The sequence below is a fragment of the Mastigoproctus giganteus genome, chromosome 9 (genome assembly GCF_048544385.1).
Source record: "Mastigoproctus giganteus isolate SK-2022 chromosome 9, ASM4854438v1, whole genome shotgun sequence".
Classification (NCBI taxonomy): domain Eukaryota; kingdom Metazoa; phylum Arthropoda; class Arachnida; order Uropygi; family Thelyphonidae; genus Mastigoproctus; species Mastigoproctus giganteus.
Window position 1 is genome coordinate 168259406 of NC_143583.1, and position 22241 is coordinate 168281646.

General features: G+C 37.7%; 1 protein-coding gene across 2 annotated transcripts in view; it reads right to left on the minus strand.

The window, feature by feature from the left end:
- Nucleotides 1-22241, minus strand: part of LOC150080877 (DNA topoisomerase I, mitochondrial-like) — a 551188-nt gene that overhangs the window by 483058 nt on the left and 45889 nt on the right. For both annotated transcript variants that reach the window (XM_090381550.1, XM_090381549.1), the window contains exon 3: nucleotides 5751-6769. In XM_090381550.1, the coding sequence (XP_090237676.1) occupies nucleotides 5751-6769 (1019 nt within the window). The remainder of the gene's footprint in view (nucleotides 1-5750; nucleotides 6770-22241) is intronic.

Below are 22241 nucleotides of genomic sequence, written 5' to 3' on the forward strand. Positions count from 1 at the left end.
CATCACCCTCAGTGAGCGATCAGAGAGAAAACTGGATAACCAATTACAAAAAACAGTTGGCACACCATAAGATGGAAGCTTGTTTAGAAGACTTATGCCAAACACGATTGAAAGTCTTTGAGATGTCAAGCAACTGCTTGGGTTTCACCAAACTTTTCTATTAAATTTGTCCATAAATGGGTAACATAAGCCAGAATATCACCAGTGGATCGACACTGACGGAATCCATACTGGCGATCGTTGATCAGATGGAAGGTTTCTAGATAGTTTAAGAGTTGGCAGTTAATTTTTTTTCCATTACTTTAGAAAGAGTAGAAATAATTGCAATGGGACGATAATTGGATGGGAGGGATTTGTCATCCTTTTTAGGAACTGGCTGGATATGAGCAAATTTCAAAGCAGAAGGAAAAACACCTTTGGAATAAGAAAGTGAAAAAAGGCGACAATGAACAAGAGTAAGTTAGGGAACACAGGTTTTGAGAACAAGTGGGGAAACACCATCAGGACCTGGAGCTTTCTTAGCATCAAGATTCGTCAAAATACTTCTGACATCCTTTTGACGTAAGGCCACAGGAGGCATTGAATGCAGTGTGTTGGGAATAATGGTGGGAGGTGTTTTACCCAGATCATTAATACATGAGTTGGAAGAAAAATGGAATGCTAGCAGGTCAGCTTTGTCCTTGGCTGAAGTGACAACAGAACCATCTGGTTTTGACATAAGTGGGAGCAGAGATGGGCAAAAGTTGGGGCCAATAGCTTTGGCAAGAGACCAGAATGCTCAGCTACCATTATGGCAAGAATCAAGTTTTATACTCTTAGCCTGTTCAAAATCTAGTTTGGACTGATTAATAACTGCTTCACAATTGTTGTGAGCTTTGGTGTAAGCAGAAAATGAAACTGAAGAACTGGAAACAAGCCAATTATGATATGCAACGTTCTTCTCTTGAACAGCCTTAGCACATTTATTGGAAAACCAGGGTTTAGATAAAGGACAAGGTTTTGAAGTGGACTGTGGGATAAAGGATTCCATTCCTACAAGAATAATTTCAATGACACAATCTGAGCAAGCGTTGACATCAGAAGTTTTGAAACAGTAATCCGAACAAAGAAAAGAAATATCACAGGTCATCCCATTTTGCATTCTTGTAATGCCAAACAACACAAGATTGGGAATAGCCATGAGATAAAGGCTCCATTGGAGAATAACAGACAATCACCAAGTCGAAGTGAGTGGTGCCTAAAGGACCACTCACTTCGACCCTGTACTCGGAAGGGTTGTTTGTTAGAAAAAGATCAAGTATGTTGGCTGCATGGTTAGGATTGTCCAGTATCCTTGTAGGTAAATGAACAATCTGTGCAAGGTCATTAGCATCTCGACCAGCTGGGTCTGTGACTAGGAAACTGAAGTCAGCTGGAATTGTGAACATTAAAATCACCAAGGAAAATTGCCTCTCTGTTAGGGAAATTGGACTGGAGAAAGTCAAGTTGCAAAGAGAGGAAGTCAAAGATCTCAAAGTGATCAGTGGAGTTGGGAGAATGGTAGAGACAACAGATGAATCTGACACAATGAGTTAGAGAGATTTTAAGCCAGAGAAGATCAAAAAGATAAAATTCCAAATTACCAAGTCTCTGACAGGGAATATCGGAACCGACATATGCACAAGTACCACCTTTGAGGCAAAAAGGAATCATACAGCGAATAACGTGGGCAACTGAGATGACCATTAGTTGAATCAACTGATAACTGAGATTCTGTCAGAAAAAGTACATGGGGTTGGCAGACTGCAAGTGGAAATGGACATTGTTGAGATTATAACTGAGACCACGTATATTTGTGAAATGAACTAGGAAGTGTTTGGCTAAGGAAGTGTTTGTACAATTGGCTAAGAAATGGCAACTGAAGTTAACATTGACAAATGCAAGGAACTTCATATGAGTACCAGTAATCCCAGATTAATATACTAACTGTTTAGTACACTAAGATAACGGAAAATGAAAAAGGCCCAGAAGTTATTATGCAGTAAGATATGAAGTTCTTTGAGCAGTACAGACAGGCTGCCAGAACAGTTCAAGGGATTTTGTCAGTGATATACAAGAGTTTTGGTAGCAAGGATAAGAATGTGATTATCCCGTTGTAGAAGGCAACGGTTAAGCAAAATTTTGTGTACTGCATACAGTTCTGGAGGCTTCGTTTAAGAATTATGTAGACCTGCTGGAACGTGCAGAGAAAGATAACAAGACCGGTTAAGGGAACATAAGGGTGCTCTTACCAAGAAGCCCTTCAGTTCTGCAAATTGCAGTGTCTGGCACCTAGGTACTTGCAAGGTAATCTGATTAAGGATTGAGCAAGCTCACTGTTGATGGCATTCTTGCTCTTAGTACACACAAGGGAGCACAAATTCAAACTTCCCCCCCCCCAAACCAAGTTAGAACTTGAAATTGGTTGTGTACTAGGATTGCGATGGGTGGCGTGTAATTTATGAGCTGCTACTGCTATATTATTATTAGCTACACGGTGCAAGGAAGCCTGAGGCTTATGCTGCACCAGCCAAAAAAAAAAAAAAAAAAAAAAATCCCGAATTACCGAGAGAGAGAAGGGAATCACCAGGGAAGAGAAGAATGATGATATCCAGCTCAGGACCCTGGGTGTGCGAAGTCCATACTCACCAGATGTGAGCTGTTTGTTTGTTATTTAGTTTTTAGGAGCATTAGCAACTAAGGCCATATTGCTCCAGGAAGTGCGGTGGTCATTCCCTGACCTTTCCGCATCCTCCGTATTTGGTGGTGACAGGCTCGAACCCTGGTCTAATCAAGAAGCATGTGCTACGCACTGCTGCTTCTTCCCACCTGGCTAAGGAGGCGCCTCCAGATGTGAGCCCTTCGGCATGCATATCCTGCATTATATATGCATTTTTATCTTTCAAGTTCTACCTCTTATTCTGGTCAGGTAGAGAGATTAGTTAACATTAATTTTTTGTAAGACTTTCCTCTAATGATAGACATTCTTAAATAATTTTCAATATTTTTAACTGCACTTCAGTCAAAATCAACTAATATTCAGAAAACACAAAAATTAAACAAACACACAATAACAGCTTTGGAAAATATAAAGGTTGGTACTGGAAAACATGAATCTGAAGTTGAAGATTTGTTAAATCAGATAAGTTTAAAGCCATGCCATTTAATAAAAATAAATTCAATGCTCTTCTTAGGAATACGTTACTAGAATATATAAATCAACACATGAATTTAAGTGTCTTTTATCAGACAGAAATAATGACAAAAATATTTTAAATTATTTCAATTTATTAATACCATTTACTTTGCCTTATGAAGCTAAGTTCACCATGGATAGCTGGTGAAAAAAAAAAAATTGTATCATTTAAGTGAAATTTTAAAATATGAAATTGATTTGAATGATTTTTGGGATTTTGTAGATAATAATGTAGAATCAAAAAATGTTTTAATCCCTGCAAGCATTCAAAAACATAATAAAAAGATAATTACCACTACTGCAACCCTGCAAGCATTCAAAAACAAAAGGATAATTACCACTATTGCAATCAGCAGTGCTGAAACTGAAAGAGGTTTCAGTTTAATGAACATAATTTGTATGGGGGTGAGAAATAGTTTAACAATAGATCACATATCGGATTTAATGATAAATTTATCGGAGAAAGAGTTAGCAGATTGGAATGCAACTCCAATTGTCAAATCATGGTTGAATTGCACCCATACATCGGCTACAGATACAAGAGCTCAGTAAAAGTCAATGAAAACATTTTGAGAGAATCAATTGGCTATATGGAAATTACAATAAAAAAGAAATGAATACTTTGTTACTCTTTGAAATTTTTCTATTCCAAATTGTTGTAAATCAGTAAAACTTACAATAAATATATGCACACACATCACATCACATCACTGGAGAGTCAGGTGTGCAGAAGTTTTCTTCCAAGCAGCAGGTGGTTGATTGTTGGGACAAACTGCTATTTGTGAAGTGGAAGTGAGTAGTTTGAATAATTTCAAGGAAAAACTACAGAAACTATTGAAAGGGATGGACAGGTGATGTGGGATAGGTGGTTTTTTTTTTTTTTTTTTTTTTTGCTTGCCAAGGCTTTATATCCTTGCTTTCTTGTATTATTTACAACTATTAAGATGCAAGCAAAATCAACTTAAGGATAAACATTAATAAAACTAAAGTAATGCAAATGCCAAAATTTATGATGTAGGTCAAGATACTGAGAAGGTTAATTTCTATATCTACAACAGACAATTTATTAAAACTGGTGGTAGAGACTGATTATAGTATAGTGGACTGCAGAAATAATGGCACCCCAAATAACGGAACAATCAAGCTAATGGCACATTGAGATCGGATGTTTACATATAGCGTAGATGTCTCGCAGTGCTGAAATAAGAAAATGGCAAGTCACGTGATTACTGTATTTGTATACGTTTGCCATTTTAAAAGTGAATTCTGTACTGATATCACGGATTATAGCGCTGTTTTACATTTATTTTAAATTAAAAAACACTTCCTATGGCTCCTAAAGTTAATAAACCTCATACAGAGAAGAAAAGAAGAACATTAAAGTGACAAACTTGACATAATCAAAACTATTACATTAGGGTCACCCAGAAAGTTAATTCATATACCCATTTGTTTTGTTTCTGTAAATTGCATGTGTTCTCTGTTTGATTTGCCTATTTTGCTGGACGAAAAACTCTGATTTCTGGGTAAAAAAGCTTGCTATCTACACCTGAGACCCGACTATCTCAGCCATGGAGCGAAAAAATCCCATAAAAATTCCTCGCATCATCAACAGGATTCGAACCCCGGCCTTTACCACCCAGTGTGGAGAGAACAGTGATGATACCACTGTGCTACCCATGCAGACTAAACTTGATATAATAAAGAAAATAGAACAGGGCATAGTAAGAGTGTATTAATGGCAAAATATAACATTGGATCATCAACATGTTTGTCTTTTATGCACAGTTAATAAAATTGCATTCTAAATCTCTCTTATTTCGTCTCATTATTTGTACACCAAATATATTACAAACAAAACTTTCTAGATAACAGAAAAATCAAATAACGGCACCTTGAATCCCCAAAGGTGCCATTATTCTGAAAGTCTATTGTATACCGGACTGATGGCATATGAAGAAATAAAAGACATATGGAGAAATTTCAATCTGATTAAAGAGCAAAGAATTTGACCTATATAGTATATGCTATCAATAATCATATACAGAAACATGGTACACAGTTTGAGTTGCACAAAGAATAGAGAGGAGTATGTTTGGGCAACACAGAGACAAAAAGCCAAACAAAAAGATTAGAACAAGACAGACATTATTGATACATTAAAAAATGGGAATGGGCTGGCTTTATTGCCAGAATCAATCTTATGGGATGAAAAAAAGAGAATAACAAAGAGAATGGATACTATTGGGGGGAAGAGAGAGAGAACCAAAGAGAGGTCAATAACTACAGCAATGACCAAAGAGGCCATTAACAATTCCTCCAATCACTGATAAGATTTAAACCACCACCTTTCCAAATAAGAAAAAAAAAAATCACTATACTGCCAGATAGGGAAAGAACTGTTTTTGCCATTAATGATAACCATTTTCTCTTTACACATGCTGACAGGTTAACAAAATATAAAAGTAACTGAAAAAATTGGCATTACTGTAATTATAAATTAGGAATAAATTCTCAAAAATAAAGTAATACTTACTAATGGAATATCGTCATCACTGAGTGCTGCTTCTCTTTTTCCAACATGATTCTCAAAAGAATCAACAGGCTCTTCTTTCACTTTTACAACCAAAGGCCTTTTCTCATTTGGAATAGTTTCATCATTATCAATTTTAACATTAGATTCTTTGTGAAGACTATCTTTATGTTTTTCTTTTACTTTAATCTTTGGCCTATCACTACTGTCTTCAATTTTTACTTTTTCTTTTAAAGAATGTTCCTTATGTTTATCCTTCACTTTGTCTTTATGCTTCCCTTCTTTGTTTCTATCTTTATTTTCTTTACCATCTTTCATTGCATCTTTAATTTCTTCACTATTATCTTTAATTTTTATTTTAATAATTTTATCTCTACTATCTTTATGCTTATGTCTCTCTTTCTCTTTATCACTTTTTACTTTATCTTTATCTTTAATACTTCCTTCCTTTGATTTGTGCTCACCAGTTTTATGTTTTTCACTTTTTTTATCACTTTTTTCTTCCTTAATTTTTAAAGAATCTGATTGTTTAGAAGACTCACTGTGTTTGGTTTTTTCAGTGGTAACTTTGGAACTATTATGAGTTTCTTTGGGTTTTAGCAAAGATGGGTGTTTTTTCTCCCCATGTTCTAGTTTCATGTTTTCACTAATGAACTTTCTGTCTTTTTCATAACCATGTTCTGATTTTAAATTATCACTAGATTTAATGGAATGAACTTTTACTGAAGAGTTAACAATGCTTTTGGATTTTGAATCAGAACTAGAATGGCTTTTATGTTTAGAGTGGTCATTACTTTTATGTTTTAAATCACCTGATCTATGCTTTGAATTATCAGATGATTTGTGAACTAAGCCAGAAAGGGAATTACTGTGCGATTTTAAATAGTCACTTGATTTTATATCCTTTGATGGTTTAACTTCATGATTACTAGTGTTCATTTCCTGTTTCTGCTTGCCAGTTAAGTGATTTGGAACGCTGTTATATCCATTCTGAGTAGGGCTAAGCATTTTCACAATAGATCCTATTAAAAAAAAGAAAATAAAAAAGAATTTATTTTAATATTAAAATTATATTAAGAAAAATTAATAAAAAATAAATAACTATTAATAATACTGTCAGATCCGATCATCCAACACGATTCCTTAAAATTTGAATTGCCGTGCAGTTGCCTCTTAGGATACTTTGAAAACATTTATGTGCATTAACAATAACATATTTTTAATAATACGTTTGTAGGAAAAAACAGCACATTCTCAACTATCTGTTAAAAATGGACTTCATTTATATTATCATGTGTATCCAAAATATTTTCTTAAAAATGCCATGTAGTTAACCAAATAAAAGAATTCGCAAACATCAAACACTTTAAGATAGTTTTCTTCAGTGAATATTAAAAAATTATTATAACATTAACAAAAACTAAAACTGAACAATTAATATTTAATAAAATAACAGAAAGAGTGAAGGCTTTAGGAATACTTGCTGTGAGTAAACAACTATACCTGGACTACAAACCACAAATAAGCATATCTCAACACACATAGAAGCAATTTAGATTGTCTGACAGTGAGAAACAAGATTTCCAGGAGATTCATGCATTTTCCACATGAGAACAAAGGTTTGCTGGTTCGGGGACTGTGATCGCTCGCTCTCACTCTCTCTCTCTCTCTCTGATAAAAATCAGACATTGATAAACGAGGTGTGGTGATAAAGTTCCTTGACTGGTACTATTGCAGTCATATTTGATAAGTTTGAACATAAATGGAAGTGGCACGATGTACTTAAATTCCTCCAACAGCTAGGTGATACAGATTGTTCAGTAGGCCGAAAGTCTGCAAGTAACAAACAGTTTTGTTAGTAGTGTTAACGTACTGCAGTGGTTTTCAATCTTTTTTTTAATAATGGCACCCCTAAGTAATTTATTTTATTTTGCGGAATCCCTACTCAATTTTCTGCCTGTTAGATCAGATTCTCTCTCTCTGCATATATATATATATATATATATATATATATATATATATATGTGTGTATGTGTGAGAGAGAGAGAGTTATTACAATAATATAATTATAAAAATTACATTTCATAATACAAATTATATGTATACAGTATATAATAATTTTATTCTTTATGTAGAGGTACTAAGTAAACATCAATTATAGATCACCGCAAAATTAAAAAGATACTGTACACCTTTTTATAATGAAATAAACATATAAATTTTAAAACATAATAATAAGTTTAGTAACTTAAACCCGAATTACGTGGCACCCCTCAAATGTTGTTGCGGCACCCCGGTTGAAAACCACTGACATACTGTGACCCCCTCCATTAAACTGTCAATATTCAATGGAGCAATGAATGAAAATCAAATTTTGCTTTTTTTAACTGTGAAAACCTGCAAAGGAAAGGAATGAAATAGTAAAAACTGTTTAAAGTGAAGAAACATTAGGTTTTACCAGCATGTCCAAATGGTATAGGCTGTTCAAAGACAGATGTGAAGAGGTAATAGTAATAGATGCTGTGATGCAAGAAAGCAAGAGTATGAGCTTATGTAGCATCAGACAAAAAAAAAAAAAAAAAAAAGAATTCACACAACCATTCCCTCTAAAAGTTAGCATTAGCATTAGTAGAGGCATTTGATGCAAGAAAGCAAGCTTATGCAGCATCAGCCAAAAAAAAAAAAAAAAAAAAAAGTAACATAAATAAATAAAAATAACCACTTCCACTTCACCCCTCTGTTCGTTCGAAATACCTGTCCAGCTGAGCCTTAAACTTATTTAGGCTATCAACTTCCACGACAAGGGATGGAAGTCTGTTCCACCCACCAACCACCCGCTGGCTAAAGGCAAATTTCCACACATCTATCCTACATCTGTCTTTCCTCAATTTGAATTTATGCCCTCTCAGGTGATTATTCTGAGCAAGAGGAAGAATCCCATCAGCATTGAGCATGCTCAAACCATTCAAGGCTTTGTACACCTCTATCAGATCACCTCGCTGGTGCCTAGTTTCCAGACACTGTAATTCGCAAAACTTAAGCCTTTCTTCGTAAGAGCACCCCTTTGTCCCATTCACCAATCTAGTTGCCCTTCTCTGTACTCGTTCCAGCAGCTCTACATCCTTCTTGAAATGAGGCCTCCAGGCCTGTATACAGTACTCTAGGTGTGGCCTGACCATTGCCTTATACAAGGGAATAATCACCTCCTTATCCCTGCTAGAAAAATTCCTATATATCATTGACAATACACCATGAGCTACTCTTGCAGCCCGTCTGCACTGCTCAGAGAACTTCATATCTGCCTGCACAACCACCCCCAGGTCCCTTTCATTCTCTACCACTGTCAGTGTAGTACCACAGAGTTGATACGTTGCTCTGGGGTTGCTGTTTCCCATACGTAGTACTTTACATTTGTCAATGTTAAACTTCATTTGCCACCTCGAAGCCCATCTGCTCAACCTTTCCAAATCCTGTTGCAGCAGCATAGTGTCAGTAGTGTCCTTGACAACCCTGCCAACCTTCGTATCGTCTGCAAACTTGGACATTAAGCTTGATATACCATCATCAATATCATTTATAAATACAGAAAACAATAAAGGACCCAATACTGAACCCTGAGGGACTCCACTAATAACATTAGTCCACGATGAGCAGTGTCCATTGATTACCACTCTCTGTCTTCTCCCCCTCAACCACCCCTTTATCCATAGCAGCAATTTGCCTCCAATGCCACATTGCTCCAATTTGTGCAGCAGTCTTCCATGTGCAACAGTATCAAAAGCCTTTCTAAGATCCAAGTATATAATATCAAAGTTATTCCCTGCATCCAGTTCTTTTGTGACTGCATCATAGTATCCAATCAAATTGGTCAGGCAAGACTTACCCTTAACAAAACCATGCTGTGTCCTAGCTATAACTGAAGTCTTGTCTAGATGATCCTGCAGTGCTTCTTTCACCAGTGCCTCCATTAATTTTCCGGGAACAGAAGTTAAACTCACAGGTCTATAATTACTTGTGTCAGCCTTTGATCCCCCTTTGTGAATTGGGGTCACATTTGCACATCTCCAGTCCATGGGTACCTCCCCTGAGTCCAAGGAAGCTCTCATAATTATGGCTAAGGGTTTGCTTACCTCCTTTGCTGCCTCCTTTAATATAACTGGATATATCCCATCCACCCCAGGTGCCTTTCTTGTGTTTATCTTCAACAATTTCTTCTCCACTTTGCTCTCAGTTATTACAAGATTCTCTAGCTTACTGCTAGAGTTGAATACACCTCTGGCATTCCCCTCACTGAATAACTCCTCATGTGTGAATGTCGATGCAAAATATTCATTTAGTTTGTTAGCTACCTGAGCAGGGTCATCAACAGTTGACCCATCGATCTCAAGTGGACCAATCTGATTCATCCCCTTCCTTCTAGAGTTTGCATAAGTAAAGAACTCTTTGCTGTTTTTCTTCGCATCCCTTGCCAAGGATCTCTCGTAATCTGCCTTCGCCTGCCTAACCTCCTTTGTAACTTGGTTACAGATCAACTTGTATCTATCATAGGCGTCTGTGTCACGTGTTAATTTGTATGTATCCCATGCATTTTTCTTCTCTGCCATATGCCTCATTAGTTCATCTGACAACCATTTAGGCCTAAACCTTGAACAATATTTCTTAGTTGGTATGTAAAGCCTAGTAGCTTCCACGATAAGTTCTTTGAATGCTTCCCATTTTGAATTTGCTGTTGGCAGTATCATCAGTTGATCCCACTGTATAGAATTTAAATACTGTCTCAGTCCATTGTAGTCGCCTTTACGAAAGCAATACCCCTTCCCTTTACCCCTAATGGTAGTTACCTCTTTGAGTAACTCCCACTTCAGCACACTGTGATCACTGCCACCAAGTGGTTCATTTATCTGCAGATTCTTAATGCATGAAGAATCACTACTGATAATCAAATCAAGAGTATTACTCCCTCTAGTTGCCTCCCGAACATGCTGATGTAGAAAACAATCATCCAATAAATCCACAAAAGCCTTGCTACTGTGTGAGTGACCAGCCCCCAAATTCCAGTCAATATCTGGGAAATTAAAATCCCCCATTATAAGACTCTGATTTACTGGCCCACTCTATTTCTCCGAACAGTTTCTTATTATACTCATCAGAGTCATTAGGCCTATAGCACACTCCTACTCTCAATTTTGATCTCCCAATGCTTATGTCACACCAAACTGACTCGACATTGCACTGTCCAGCGATGTCGACTGGCTTCACTTCCTTGGATTTTATGTGTTTTTTAACTAATAGCATAACCCCTCCTCCCTACCTATCCTGTCTACCCTTTCTGTAGACATTGTACTCCCCAAATTCCAGTTCTGCATTCCTTATATCTGTGTGACACCACGTCTCTGAAATCCCCACAATATCCAGTTCCTCCAAGGAGGAACTAGACCACAATGTCTAGTTCCTCCTTGAATTGATTTAAGCTATCAACTTCCACGACAGATGGAAGTTTGTTCCAGCAATTAACCACAAGGCGAATCTGGCTAAAGGCAAATTTCCTCACAGTTATTCTACAACTGTCTTTCCTCAATTTGAATTTATGTCCCCTTAGGTTCGTAATCTGAGCAATCGGAAGAATCCCATCAGAATTCAGCATTCTCAACCCATTCGAGGCCTTATACACTAGTTACCAGCTGCTGCAATTTGCAGACTTAAGCCTCTCGTGGTAAGAGGACCCCCTTCTTTCCCCTCACCAATCTTGTTTCCCTTCTCTGTACATGTTCAAGCAACTCTACATCCTTCCTAAAATGAGGCCTCCAGACCTGTATGCAGTATTAAAGGTGTGGCCTGACCACTGCTTTATACAAAGGAATAATCATCTTTTCCCTGCTAGCAAAATTCCTGTATATCATTGGCAAAACCCCATGACCTGCTCTGGCACATTTCTGCATTGCTCAGAAAACTTCGTATCTGCCTGCACAATTACTCTCACATCTTTTTCATTTTCTACCACTAAGTGTAGTACAACACAATTGGTACGTTCCTCTGGGGTTACTTCTACCAATATGCAGTACTTTGCATTTGTCAATGCTAAACTTCAGTTGCCACTTCTCAGCCCATCTGCCCAAATTTTCTAGATCCTGTTACAAGAGCACACTGTCATTACTGTCATTAACAACCCCGCCAACCATTGTATCACCTGCAAACTTCGACACTAAGCCTGATATACCTTCATCAATATCAGTGAAAAATATACAAAGCAACAGTGGGCCCAACACTGAACCGTGTGGGACTCCACTAATAACATTAGTCCATGAAGAGCAGCATCCACTGATTACCACTCTGTCTTTTCCCACTCAACCACCCTTTTATCCATTGTAGCAGAGTCTAAAACATTGCTAAACATTGTAACAGTCTAAAATGCTGATGGAATTGATATTTGGGTTACATTCAAGTCAAGTGGACCCAATCTCAGCGAAGTCCGGACAGTCTGTGACAGCCAAATCCTCTGCTTGCACCTTCACGACAGTGGGACTGTTAGTAATCCTAGGTATAACCCCCATGCACAAGCACACTGTGAGTGATCACCCAGATGTGAACCAATATAAGCAGTGGTCGAGGTGTGGTGCCAACACCACATTGAGGAATGCCACCCCTCTGTGTTACCAAGCAATACTAGGTGGTAGATGACTCATCAACCGGTGCATTACCACCACTTTGCTTATTGGAGGCTCGAAGTGGTGGAACTCATGTTTAGTCTCCAGAGCTAAGTTCCAGTCAACCCTTCCCCATCTCTTAGATCATGCAGTATGAGCGATGATTTTTGAGTTTATGATGGACATCATGGCGAGATCCAATCTTCCTTACATTTGAAGGGTACAGCTCTAAAACGGTGTTCGCAGGCCGGCCACTAGTTAGTACACTGGACCGAACCTATTGGTAACACTTTTGGGAGGCTTCTGGATCAGCTAGTGTATAATCTTGCTACCTCTACTCTGCAAGATAGTGGCTGGAGGGAGTCCGAGTAGTGTGTATGCGGGAGGCATTGTCGAGGGCACATTATGTCAAGGATCTGGGTATGTTATTACCATATGTACGCCATATCCAAAAATTTCATTACTTCATACAGCATATCCCCCACTCTTTCTTACTATTGAATACACCATGAATTGTCAAACTAATAGAGTAAGCTTATCTGAGAAAAGAACTAAACATCCCAAACACTTCCTAGTTCATTTCACAAATATACATGGTCTCAATTCTATTTTCAATGATATCCATTTCCACTTGCAGTCTGCCAAACCCCATGTACTTTTTCTGACAGAATCTCAGTTATCGGTTGATTCAACTACTGCTCATCTCAGTTGCCCAAATTATTCACTGTATGATTCCTTTTGCCTCAATGGTGGTACATGTGCATATGTTGGTTCCGATATTCCATGTCAGAGACTTGGTATATTTGGAATCTTCTCTTTTCGATCTTCTCTGGTTTAAAATCTACCTCATTCAGTCATATTCATCTGTTGTCTCTATCGTTTCTCCCAACTCCACTAATCACTTGGAGCTCTTTGACTTCCTCTCTTTCCAACTTGACTTTCTCCAGTCCAACTTTCCTAACAGTCAGGTAATTTTCCTTGGTGATTTCAATGTTCACAACTCCAGCTGACTTCCGTTTCCTAGTCACACTGGCCCATCTGGTCGAGATGCTAATGACCTTGCACAGATTGTTCATTTACCTACAAGGATAAAGGACAATCCTAACCATGCATCCAACATGCTTGATCTTTTTCTCACAAACAACCCTTCTAAAGTATACGGTCGAAATGAATGGTCCTTTAGGCACCTCAGATCACAACTTGGTGATTGTCTCTTCTCCAATGAAGCCTTTATCTCATGGCTATTCCTTGTGTTGTTTGGCATTACAAGAATGCAAAATGGGATGACTTGTGATATTTCTTTTCTTTGTTCGGATTACTGTTTCAAAACTTCTGATGTCAATATTTGCTCAGATCTTGTCAGTGAAATTATTCTTGTAGGAATGGAATCCTTTATCCCACAGTCCACTTCAAAACCTTGTCCTTTATCTAAACCTTGGTTTTCCAATAAATGTGCTAAGACTGTTCAGGAGAAGAATGTTGCATATCGCAATTGGCTTGTTTCCAATTCTTCAGTTTCATTTTCTGCATACACCAAAGCTCGCAACAATTGTAAAGCAGTTATTAATCAATCCAAACTAGATTTTGAACAGGCTAAGAGTAGAAAACCTGCTTCTTGCCCTAATGGTAGACGAGCATTCTGGTCTCTTGCCAAAGCTATTGGCCACAGCTTCTGCCCATTTCTGCTCCCACTTCTGTCAAAACCAGATGGTTCTGTTGTCACTTCAGCCAAGGATAAAGCTGACCTGTTAGCATCCCATTTTTCTTCCAACTCATGTATTAATGACCTTGGTAAAACACTTCCCACCATGCTCCATTCAATGCTCATGTGGTTCTCCTTCAAAAAGATGTCAGAAGGATTTTGACGAATTTTGATGCTAAGAACGCTCCATGTCCTGATGGTATTTCTCCACTTGTTCTCAAAACCTGTGCTCCTGAACTTACTCCTGTTTTTGCCGCCTTTTTCACTTTCTCATTCCAAAGGTATTTTTCCCTCTGCTTGGAAATTTGCTAACATCCAGCCAGTTCCTAAAAAAAAGGGTGAAAATTCCTCCCATTGCAATTACTTCTACTCTTTCTAAAGTAACGGAGAAATCAGTTAACCGCCAACTCTTAAACTACCTAGAAACCTTCTATCTGATCAACGATCGCCAGTATGGATTACATCAGTGTCGATCCACTGGTGATATTCTGGCCTATGTTACCCATTTATGGACAAATTCAATGGAAAAGTTCGGTGAAACACAAGAAGTTGCTCGACATCTCAAAGGCTTTTAATCGTGTTTGGCATAAGTCTTCTAAAAAAGCTTCCATCTTATGATTTGCCAACTGTTTTTTGTAATTGGTTATCCTGTTTTCTCTCTGATTGCTCACTGAGGGTGATCGCAGATGGCTCTCTGTCTCCTAACTTCTCCACTAATGCTGGTGTCCCCCAAGGTTCAGTTCTTTCGCCAACTCTTTTCCTCCTGTATATTAATGACCTTCTTCCATTGACCGGAAATCCTATCCACAGTTTTGCTGATGATAGCACATTGCATTCCACTTTGAAAAACCTTGTCCTGTTCAATCAGCTAAAACTTCTCGAATATCCACTACCAATTCCTTATATGACTATCTCCAGATGTACTGTTTCTGCTGCATGCCTTTTCTACAGATACTTCCATGGGCACTGTTCTTCTGAATTGGCTTCTATAATTCCCACTCTCTCTTTCAAAACAGCCCAAATACATGCCAACATCCAATTACAGTCCAACTTTTCATCTTCCTCGTTTATTCAGTCAACTGCCATTTTCTGGATCAACCTTCCTTCATACATATTTCCTGAAAATTACAATCTACAGAAGTTCAAGTAAATGTCAACAAATATCTTCTCTCGCACAGTACTAAGTACTATAGGTTCTAATACCTCTCATGTTTGGGATTTTCATAAAAAAAAAATCCTTAGTACCATACTGCACCAATTTGTACAGTAGCTTTCCATGTGCAACAGTGTCAAAAGCTTTCATGAAATCCAAGTACAGTCAGTCCTCGTATAACACGTGTTTACACTACACGAATTCGATCATACACGATTTATAAATAGGGGAACGATATCTTATATAACACGAACCGAATTCGCTTATGCATGATTCGCCTTTGTGTTTACAAGAAATGGCAGTCGAACGCAGAATCACCCCAACCGAACGCAACACGATAGGAATGAACAGAAGATTCTGAAAATATATTTAATGTTTTTTTATATCAGTGAAGGGGAAACACATTTCACCATAATAACGTAAAAACCAACACAAATCCAGCTATCGGTATAATTGCAAATGCAATTAGATCAAGTTTACTACAAGTTTATAACAGATTCCACTAGCAGAAACGCAACTGGAAATTGTTTTTATTGTTTTATGGTAGTAACCCCTAGAAATGTGCTTTAGTAAAATGTGAGGTGTTAATAGTGTATCTCTGCTGTTACGGACGGTGTTGTTTATTCAGTTGCTACACGTGCACAGCTTTGTTTATGTGTATCAAGCGTGCCTCCTCGTTTTGTAATTGTGCTTTATTCCCTAAAAATGAGTAAAATACTTAAAATCTGTGAAAAGGAAGCGTCCTGGTGAAGACACTGCAAATTCAGAGAGAAAAAGAAAAGCAATATCAATAAGCAGAGGCGGACTGAGTCAAAAATTCTTACCCGGGAAAATTTATAGTGGCCTCGTACTATGATTTATGGCCAAAATTACACAGGCCTCCGGGGTTTCCCCGGTAAAGCTTATGGCCAGTCCGCCTCTGTCGACAGAGAAAAAATATGAAATTGTGAACGCTTTGAGTGAAATGAAAGACCATGTAATATTGCACGTGCTACAGACCTAAATGAGGCAATGCCGAGAATTACAAAGAATGCAGAGAAAATAAAAACAACTTTCATAGCAGGAGCAACTCAAAGTGTAATTAAAATCCATTAGATTAAGACATAAAGAATTGGAATAGATGGAATGGCTGTCATCTGTTTGGATAGAAAAATCAAACAAAAAAAAGTTTTGCTTACAATAGGAGCAAAAGCATTAGCAATATTTTATTACGTAATAGTCATAATAAAATACGTAGTATTTTATTATGATTATTTATTGTGTTTGGTAATGTTTTGATTACAAATGTGTGTTCAATCTTGGGTGGTCGGCACCTAACCCTGTTTTTCCCACAGGGCCTGTTGTTTTTATTGCACGATTTTGCATTGCACGAGGGTTTCTAGGAACACAACTATCGTGCTATATGAGGACTGACTGTATATCAATATTTTGAGACACTGCACTGGATGCAAAAAAATTATTTTTTGAATCCATTTCCATTGTAACCACATCATAGTATCCAATCAAATTTGTCAGACAAGACTTTCCCTTAACAAACCCATGCTGTGTCTGAATTATTGCTGCAGTCTTGTCTAGATGATCTTGCAATGCATCTTTAACCAGTGACTCCATTATTTTACCGAGAACAGAAGTTAAACTCACAGGTCTATAATTACTTGTGCCGGCCTTTGATCCTCCTTTGTGAATTGGGGATACATTTGCACATCTCCAGTACGTGGAGACTTCCCCTGAGTCTAAGGATGCTCTCATAATTATGGCTAAGGGTTTGCTTAGTTCCTTTTGTGCCTCCTTTAATATAACTGGATAGATCCCATCCACCAAAAGTGCTTTTCTTATGTTTAACTTCAACAATTTCTCTTCCACTTTTCTCTGTTATTACAAAATCATTAAGCACCCTGTTACAGTTTGATAAACTTCCAGCATTTTCCTTCCTTAATAACTCCTCATGTGTGAATGTAGATGCAAAATACTCATTCAGTTTGTTTGCTATCTGAGCAAAGTCAACAGCAGGATCAACAGTTGAACCATCGACATCAAGTGGGCCAATATAATTCATCCATCCCTTCATTTTAGAGTTTATACAAGTAAAGAAATCCTTGCTGTTTTTCTTAGCATCCTTTGCCAAAGATTTCTCGTAACCTGCCTTTGCTTGCCCAATCTCCTTTGTGACTTGATTACAGACTAGTTTATATCTGCCATAGGCTTCTGTGTCGCCTGATAATTTATATGCATCCCACACATTTTTCTTCTCTGCGACGAGTCTCATTAGTTCATTTGACAACCATTTAGGCCTAAGCCTTGTTGTTATTTGGTTTTTAGGAGCATTAACAACTAAGGCCATATTGCTCCGGGGATATGCGGTGGTCATTCCCCGACCTTTCCGCATCCTCCGTATTTGGTGGTCACAGGCTCAAACCCCGGTCTAATGAAGAAGCGTGTGCTACGCACTGCTGCGCCCGAACACCTGGCTACTGAGGCACCTCCTAAACCTTGAACAATATTTCTTAATCGGTATGAAAATTCTTCTTCCACTTGTTGCTGCCATGATTAAATCCTCGAATGCTTCCCACTTAGAATTTGCTGTTGGTAACATCATCAGTTGGTCCCACTGTACAGAATTTAAAAACTGTCTGAGACCACTGTAGTCAACTTTATGGAAGCAAAAACCCTTTACTCCTAATGGTAATTATATCTTTAAGTAAATCCCACATCAGTACAATGTGATCACTGTCACCTAGCAGTTCCTTTATCTGCAAATTCTTAACAAACGAATGATCACTGCTGATAACCAGATCGAGGGTATTACCCTCTCTAGTTGTCTCTCGAACATGCTGCTGCAGAAAACAATCATCCAATAAATCCACTACAGTCTTGCTAGTGTGCGAGTGACAAACCACAAGTTCCAGTCAATATCTGGGTAGTTAAAATCCCCCATTATAAGACATTCTGATTTACTAGTACACTATTTCTCTGTACAATTGTTCCTTGTACTCATTAGGCCTGTAACACACTCCTGCTCTTATTTTTGCTTTCCCAGTGCTTATGCCATATCAAACTGACTCAACATTGCACTATCCATGTATGTCAACTGGAAGCACTTCCTTAGATTTTAATTTTTCTTAATTAACAGCATAACCCCTTCTCCTTTCCTATCCTGTCTGTACACATTGTACTCAACAAATTCCAATTCTGCGTTCCTAATATCTGTGTGACAAAACGTCTCTGATATCCCAACAATATCCACCTTTGATGTCTTGACCAGCACTTCAAATTCATTAAATTTATTTACTGTACTTCTAGCATTGGTGTACGTGCAAGTATACATGCACCTATTCTTATTCTTAGTTACCCTAACATTGCCCATGTATCTATTTGTTTTATGATGACTGCCACCAGTCCCTGAAACCCCCAGCACTCCTCGCTCCAGGCCGCTGGTCATGCTAATAGAAACAGTGCAAGAATCACCTTCACCTCTGCCTGCGGCTACTTTTAACCTTTTAGTCTGTGAATCTCCCAAGCTAGCAGTTTTTCGACCCACCTAACGCTGCCTCAATAGCATCAGCAAACACTCTTGCACCCTTTCTATTTAAGTGTATCCCTTTCCTGTAGAAGCAGTCTCTCCTGTTAACAATGTTTGCAATGATCCAAGAAGGGTGTGTCCACTAACCTCTTGAAATGAAGACAGAGATGCAAAAGTTTGGGAAATTTTGGCAAGAGAGTAGGGCTGATTAGTTGGATATGAAAAAGGAGATGATCTGTCAAATTCTGTATAAAGATTTAGGGAAAAAGAAGGCCTGTGCGAAATTTGTGCTGCACTGCTTCGGGGGAAGAGAAGAAGCAATGAAGGGTACCATAATGAGATGGCTTCATTGAGACTTGGCAAGGCAATCCTCAGTTCCTCAACTGTATCGTCACTGGAAATGAGTGCTAGGTGTTTCAATGAAATCAGAGAAGAAGCATCAGAGAATGCAGTGGACTTCAAAATCATCACTAGGGCACAAAAAGTTTCATTTACAGAAGTTCAGGCTCAAGACAGCGCTCAACAAACAGGAAGCACATTTCCTGGGTGACACTACAATTTTGAGACACTGCACAGATGAACCTTCCACTCGACTCTCCCAATCCAGCACCAGCACAAAATTCTTCCTCTTTCCCAAATTGAAAAGTGTACTCAAAGAAAGTTTCAGAATGTTGGGTTGTAAAGAAAGAAATAGCCAAAGTGATCATCACTTTGGACACGTATTACTGACTCTTTCCATAAAATTTCAGAATGGTGTTTTAAGTGCATTCAGTCAGTCTGTAATTTCCTGAAAATTACAATCTACAGAAGTTCAAGTCCAATGTCAACAAATATCTTCTTTCGTCTTCTCGATCTCCAACCCAAGCACGGTACTAAGTACTATAGGTTCTAATACCTCCCGTGTTTGGGGTTCACATAAAAAAAAAAAAAAAGAAAGAAATTTGCCTTTAGCCAGCAGGTAGTTGATTGCTGGAACAAACTTCCATCTGTTGTTATGGAAGTTGATAGCTTAAATAAATTCAAGGAAGAACTGGACAAACTTTTGGAACAAATGGATGGGTAAAATTGGGAAGGTTTTTTTTTGCTGATGCTGCATATTCTTGCTTCATAAGCCTCTACTAATGCTAAACGTCTAGATGCTTCATTTTAGGAAGGGCATGGATCTATTAGAACAGGTGCAGAGAAGAGCAACGAGACTAGTAAGAGGTATAAAAGGGCTTCAGTTCTGCAAACTACAAAACCTGGAGCACTTGTGGGGAAATCTGAATCTGATGTTTAGGACTTTGAATGGATTGCACACGCTCACTGCTGATGGCACTCTTCCTCTTGCTCAGCATGCACACAAGGGGGCATAAATTGAAAGTAAGGGAAAACAGAAAGTAAGTTTCTCAGTAGACATATGGAAATTTAACTTCAGCCAGCAGGTAGTTGATGGTTGGAACAAACTTCCATCTAGCGTTGTGGAAGTGAGCTGTTTGAATAAATTCAAAGAACTAGATAGAATGTTAGAAAGAATGAATTTTTTCCCCATTTCTTTTTTTGCTGATGCTGTTTAAGCTTGCTTTCTTGCATCATTTAATATGCATTCAGTTGCCCATTACTAGCTGCAGTTAATCTTCTCTTCACACAACAGATTTGTATGAACAAAAGCAACCAAGGAAATCTTCAGATCACTAAAAATGATAACAATAGTTCTTGAATAATTATTTGTCAACAGGGTTGTAATTCTTGTTATCCTGCATATAACCCAGATTGATTATCATCTTGGATTTAATAATAATATTTCAGAGCAGATCATGGTCAACATTATACTTTCCAGTTTGCTTTTCCCTGCAGGTTACCCAGAAAGAAATTCTAGCTAAAAAACCACATTCAAATATCAGTGTACAAAGCTTTAGCACCAATAGTCTATGCAAAATCCTTCATGTAATCTTTCATATATACATTATCCCAATTTATCAGAGCAGATCATAGTCAACATATACTTTTTACATGGCATTTCCTTGCAGGTTACCCAGAAAGAAATTCTACCTAAAAAACCACATTCAAATATCAGTGCACAAAGCTTTAGCACCAATAGTCCATGCAATTTTTCATATCCGTAGCCGAGTGGGCAGGAGCGGGAGTGCAGTAGCACACGCTCTTTGAGTAGACCGGGGTTCAAGCCCCTGACTGCTGAATATGGTTGATCTGCCAACCCGCACTGGACCAGCGTGGCAGATTATGGTCCATTTCCCTCAGCATGAATTGTTGAGGAGGCTTCCATCCTGCAGTGGGTTGATAATGGCTGCACTTTTTTTTTATATATCTCAAATCTTATCAGTCTTTAAGACCACTCAGTGATCTTTAAAAGGCTTGCAGGAGTTCCCGATTTTTAGTCTCTACCATCAGTATCAAAATATTTTCAGGAGCCAGGATTTTCCTCGTCATTAACACTTTAATGGATCGTATTATGGTAGGCCTTTCTACCAAATACAGTTGTCCATTAACTTGAAAGAAATCAATATACAGTAAGCCAGTGGTTTTCAACCGGGGAGGCGCAGCAACATTCCAGGGGTGCCACATAATTTAGGTTTAAGTTACTTAAACTTATTATTATTTTTTAGTTTATATGTTTATTTCATTATAAAAAAGGTATACAGTATCTTTTTAATTTTGTGGTGATCTATAATTGATGTTTACTTAGTACCTCTATATAAAGAATAAAATTATATACTGTATATATATAATTTGTATTATGAAATGTAATTTTTATAATTATATTATTGTAATAAAAATCATATAACATATATATTTTATATATATATAGAGAGAGAGAATCGGATCTAACAGGCAGAAAATTTAGTAGGGGTGCCGTTATTAAAAAAAGGTTGAAAACCACTGCAGTAAGCCCTCGATTTAACAGACAAAAAAAATTTCTGTCCTAAAGGAAAAATTTAGAACTTTTTTTTTAATTGCGAATAGAGCACGCTAAAAAGTTGGGTCAATGAGTCAGCATTATCTTATCACGCATCCGGTGTTGGGCTCAGGGTATTGAGTCATCTAGGTGAGGGAGGGGGTTAATAGAGGGGGAGTGATTAGCAGTGTGCGTCAACACTGTCAGTCTTCCAGTGCAGTTTGTCCTATTCTATTGTTTATATTTTGGTTGTTTTTGTGTTTTACGTAACTGTAATTTTTATATATTTTATAATAAATACATAATATTTGTCTATCATTATAGCCTCGCAGGATAAAGAAGTAAAGCATAAATATGTTAACTTGAGTGTTGCACATAAGCTCAAGGGAAAAAACTGGATGGATCTCAAGGGTAACGATCTAGGCAATGGATATAGGACTATGATTAAGGAACTTAAAGTAGCAACTTGGAACGTTATGGGAATAAATCACAAATTAGATGAATTGACCATGGAACTAGAAAATAGAAATATTGACATAGGAGTCATTATCAAAACAAAAAAGAAGAACAAAGGATCCA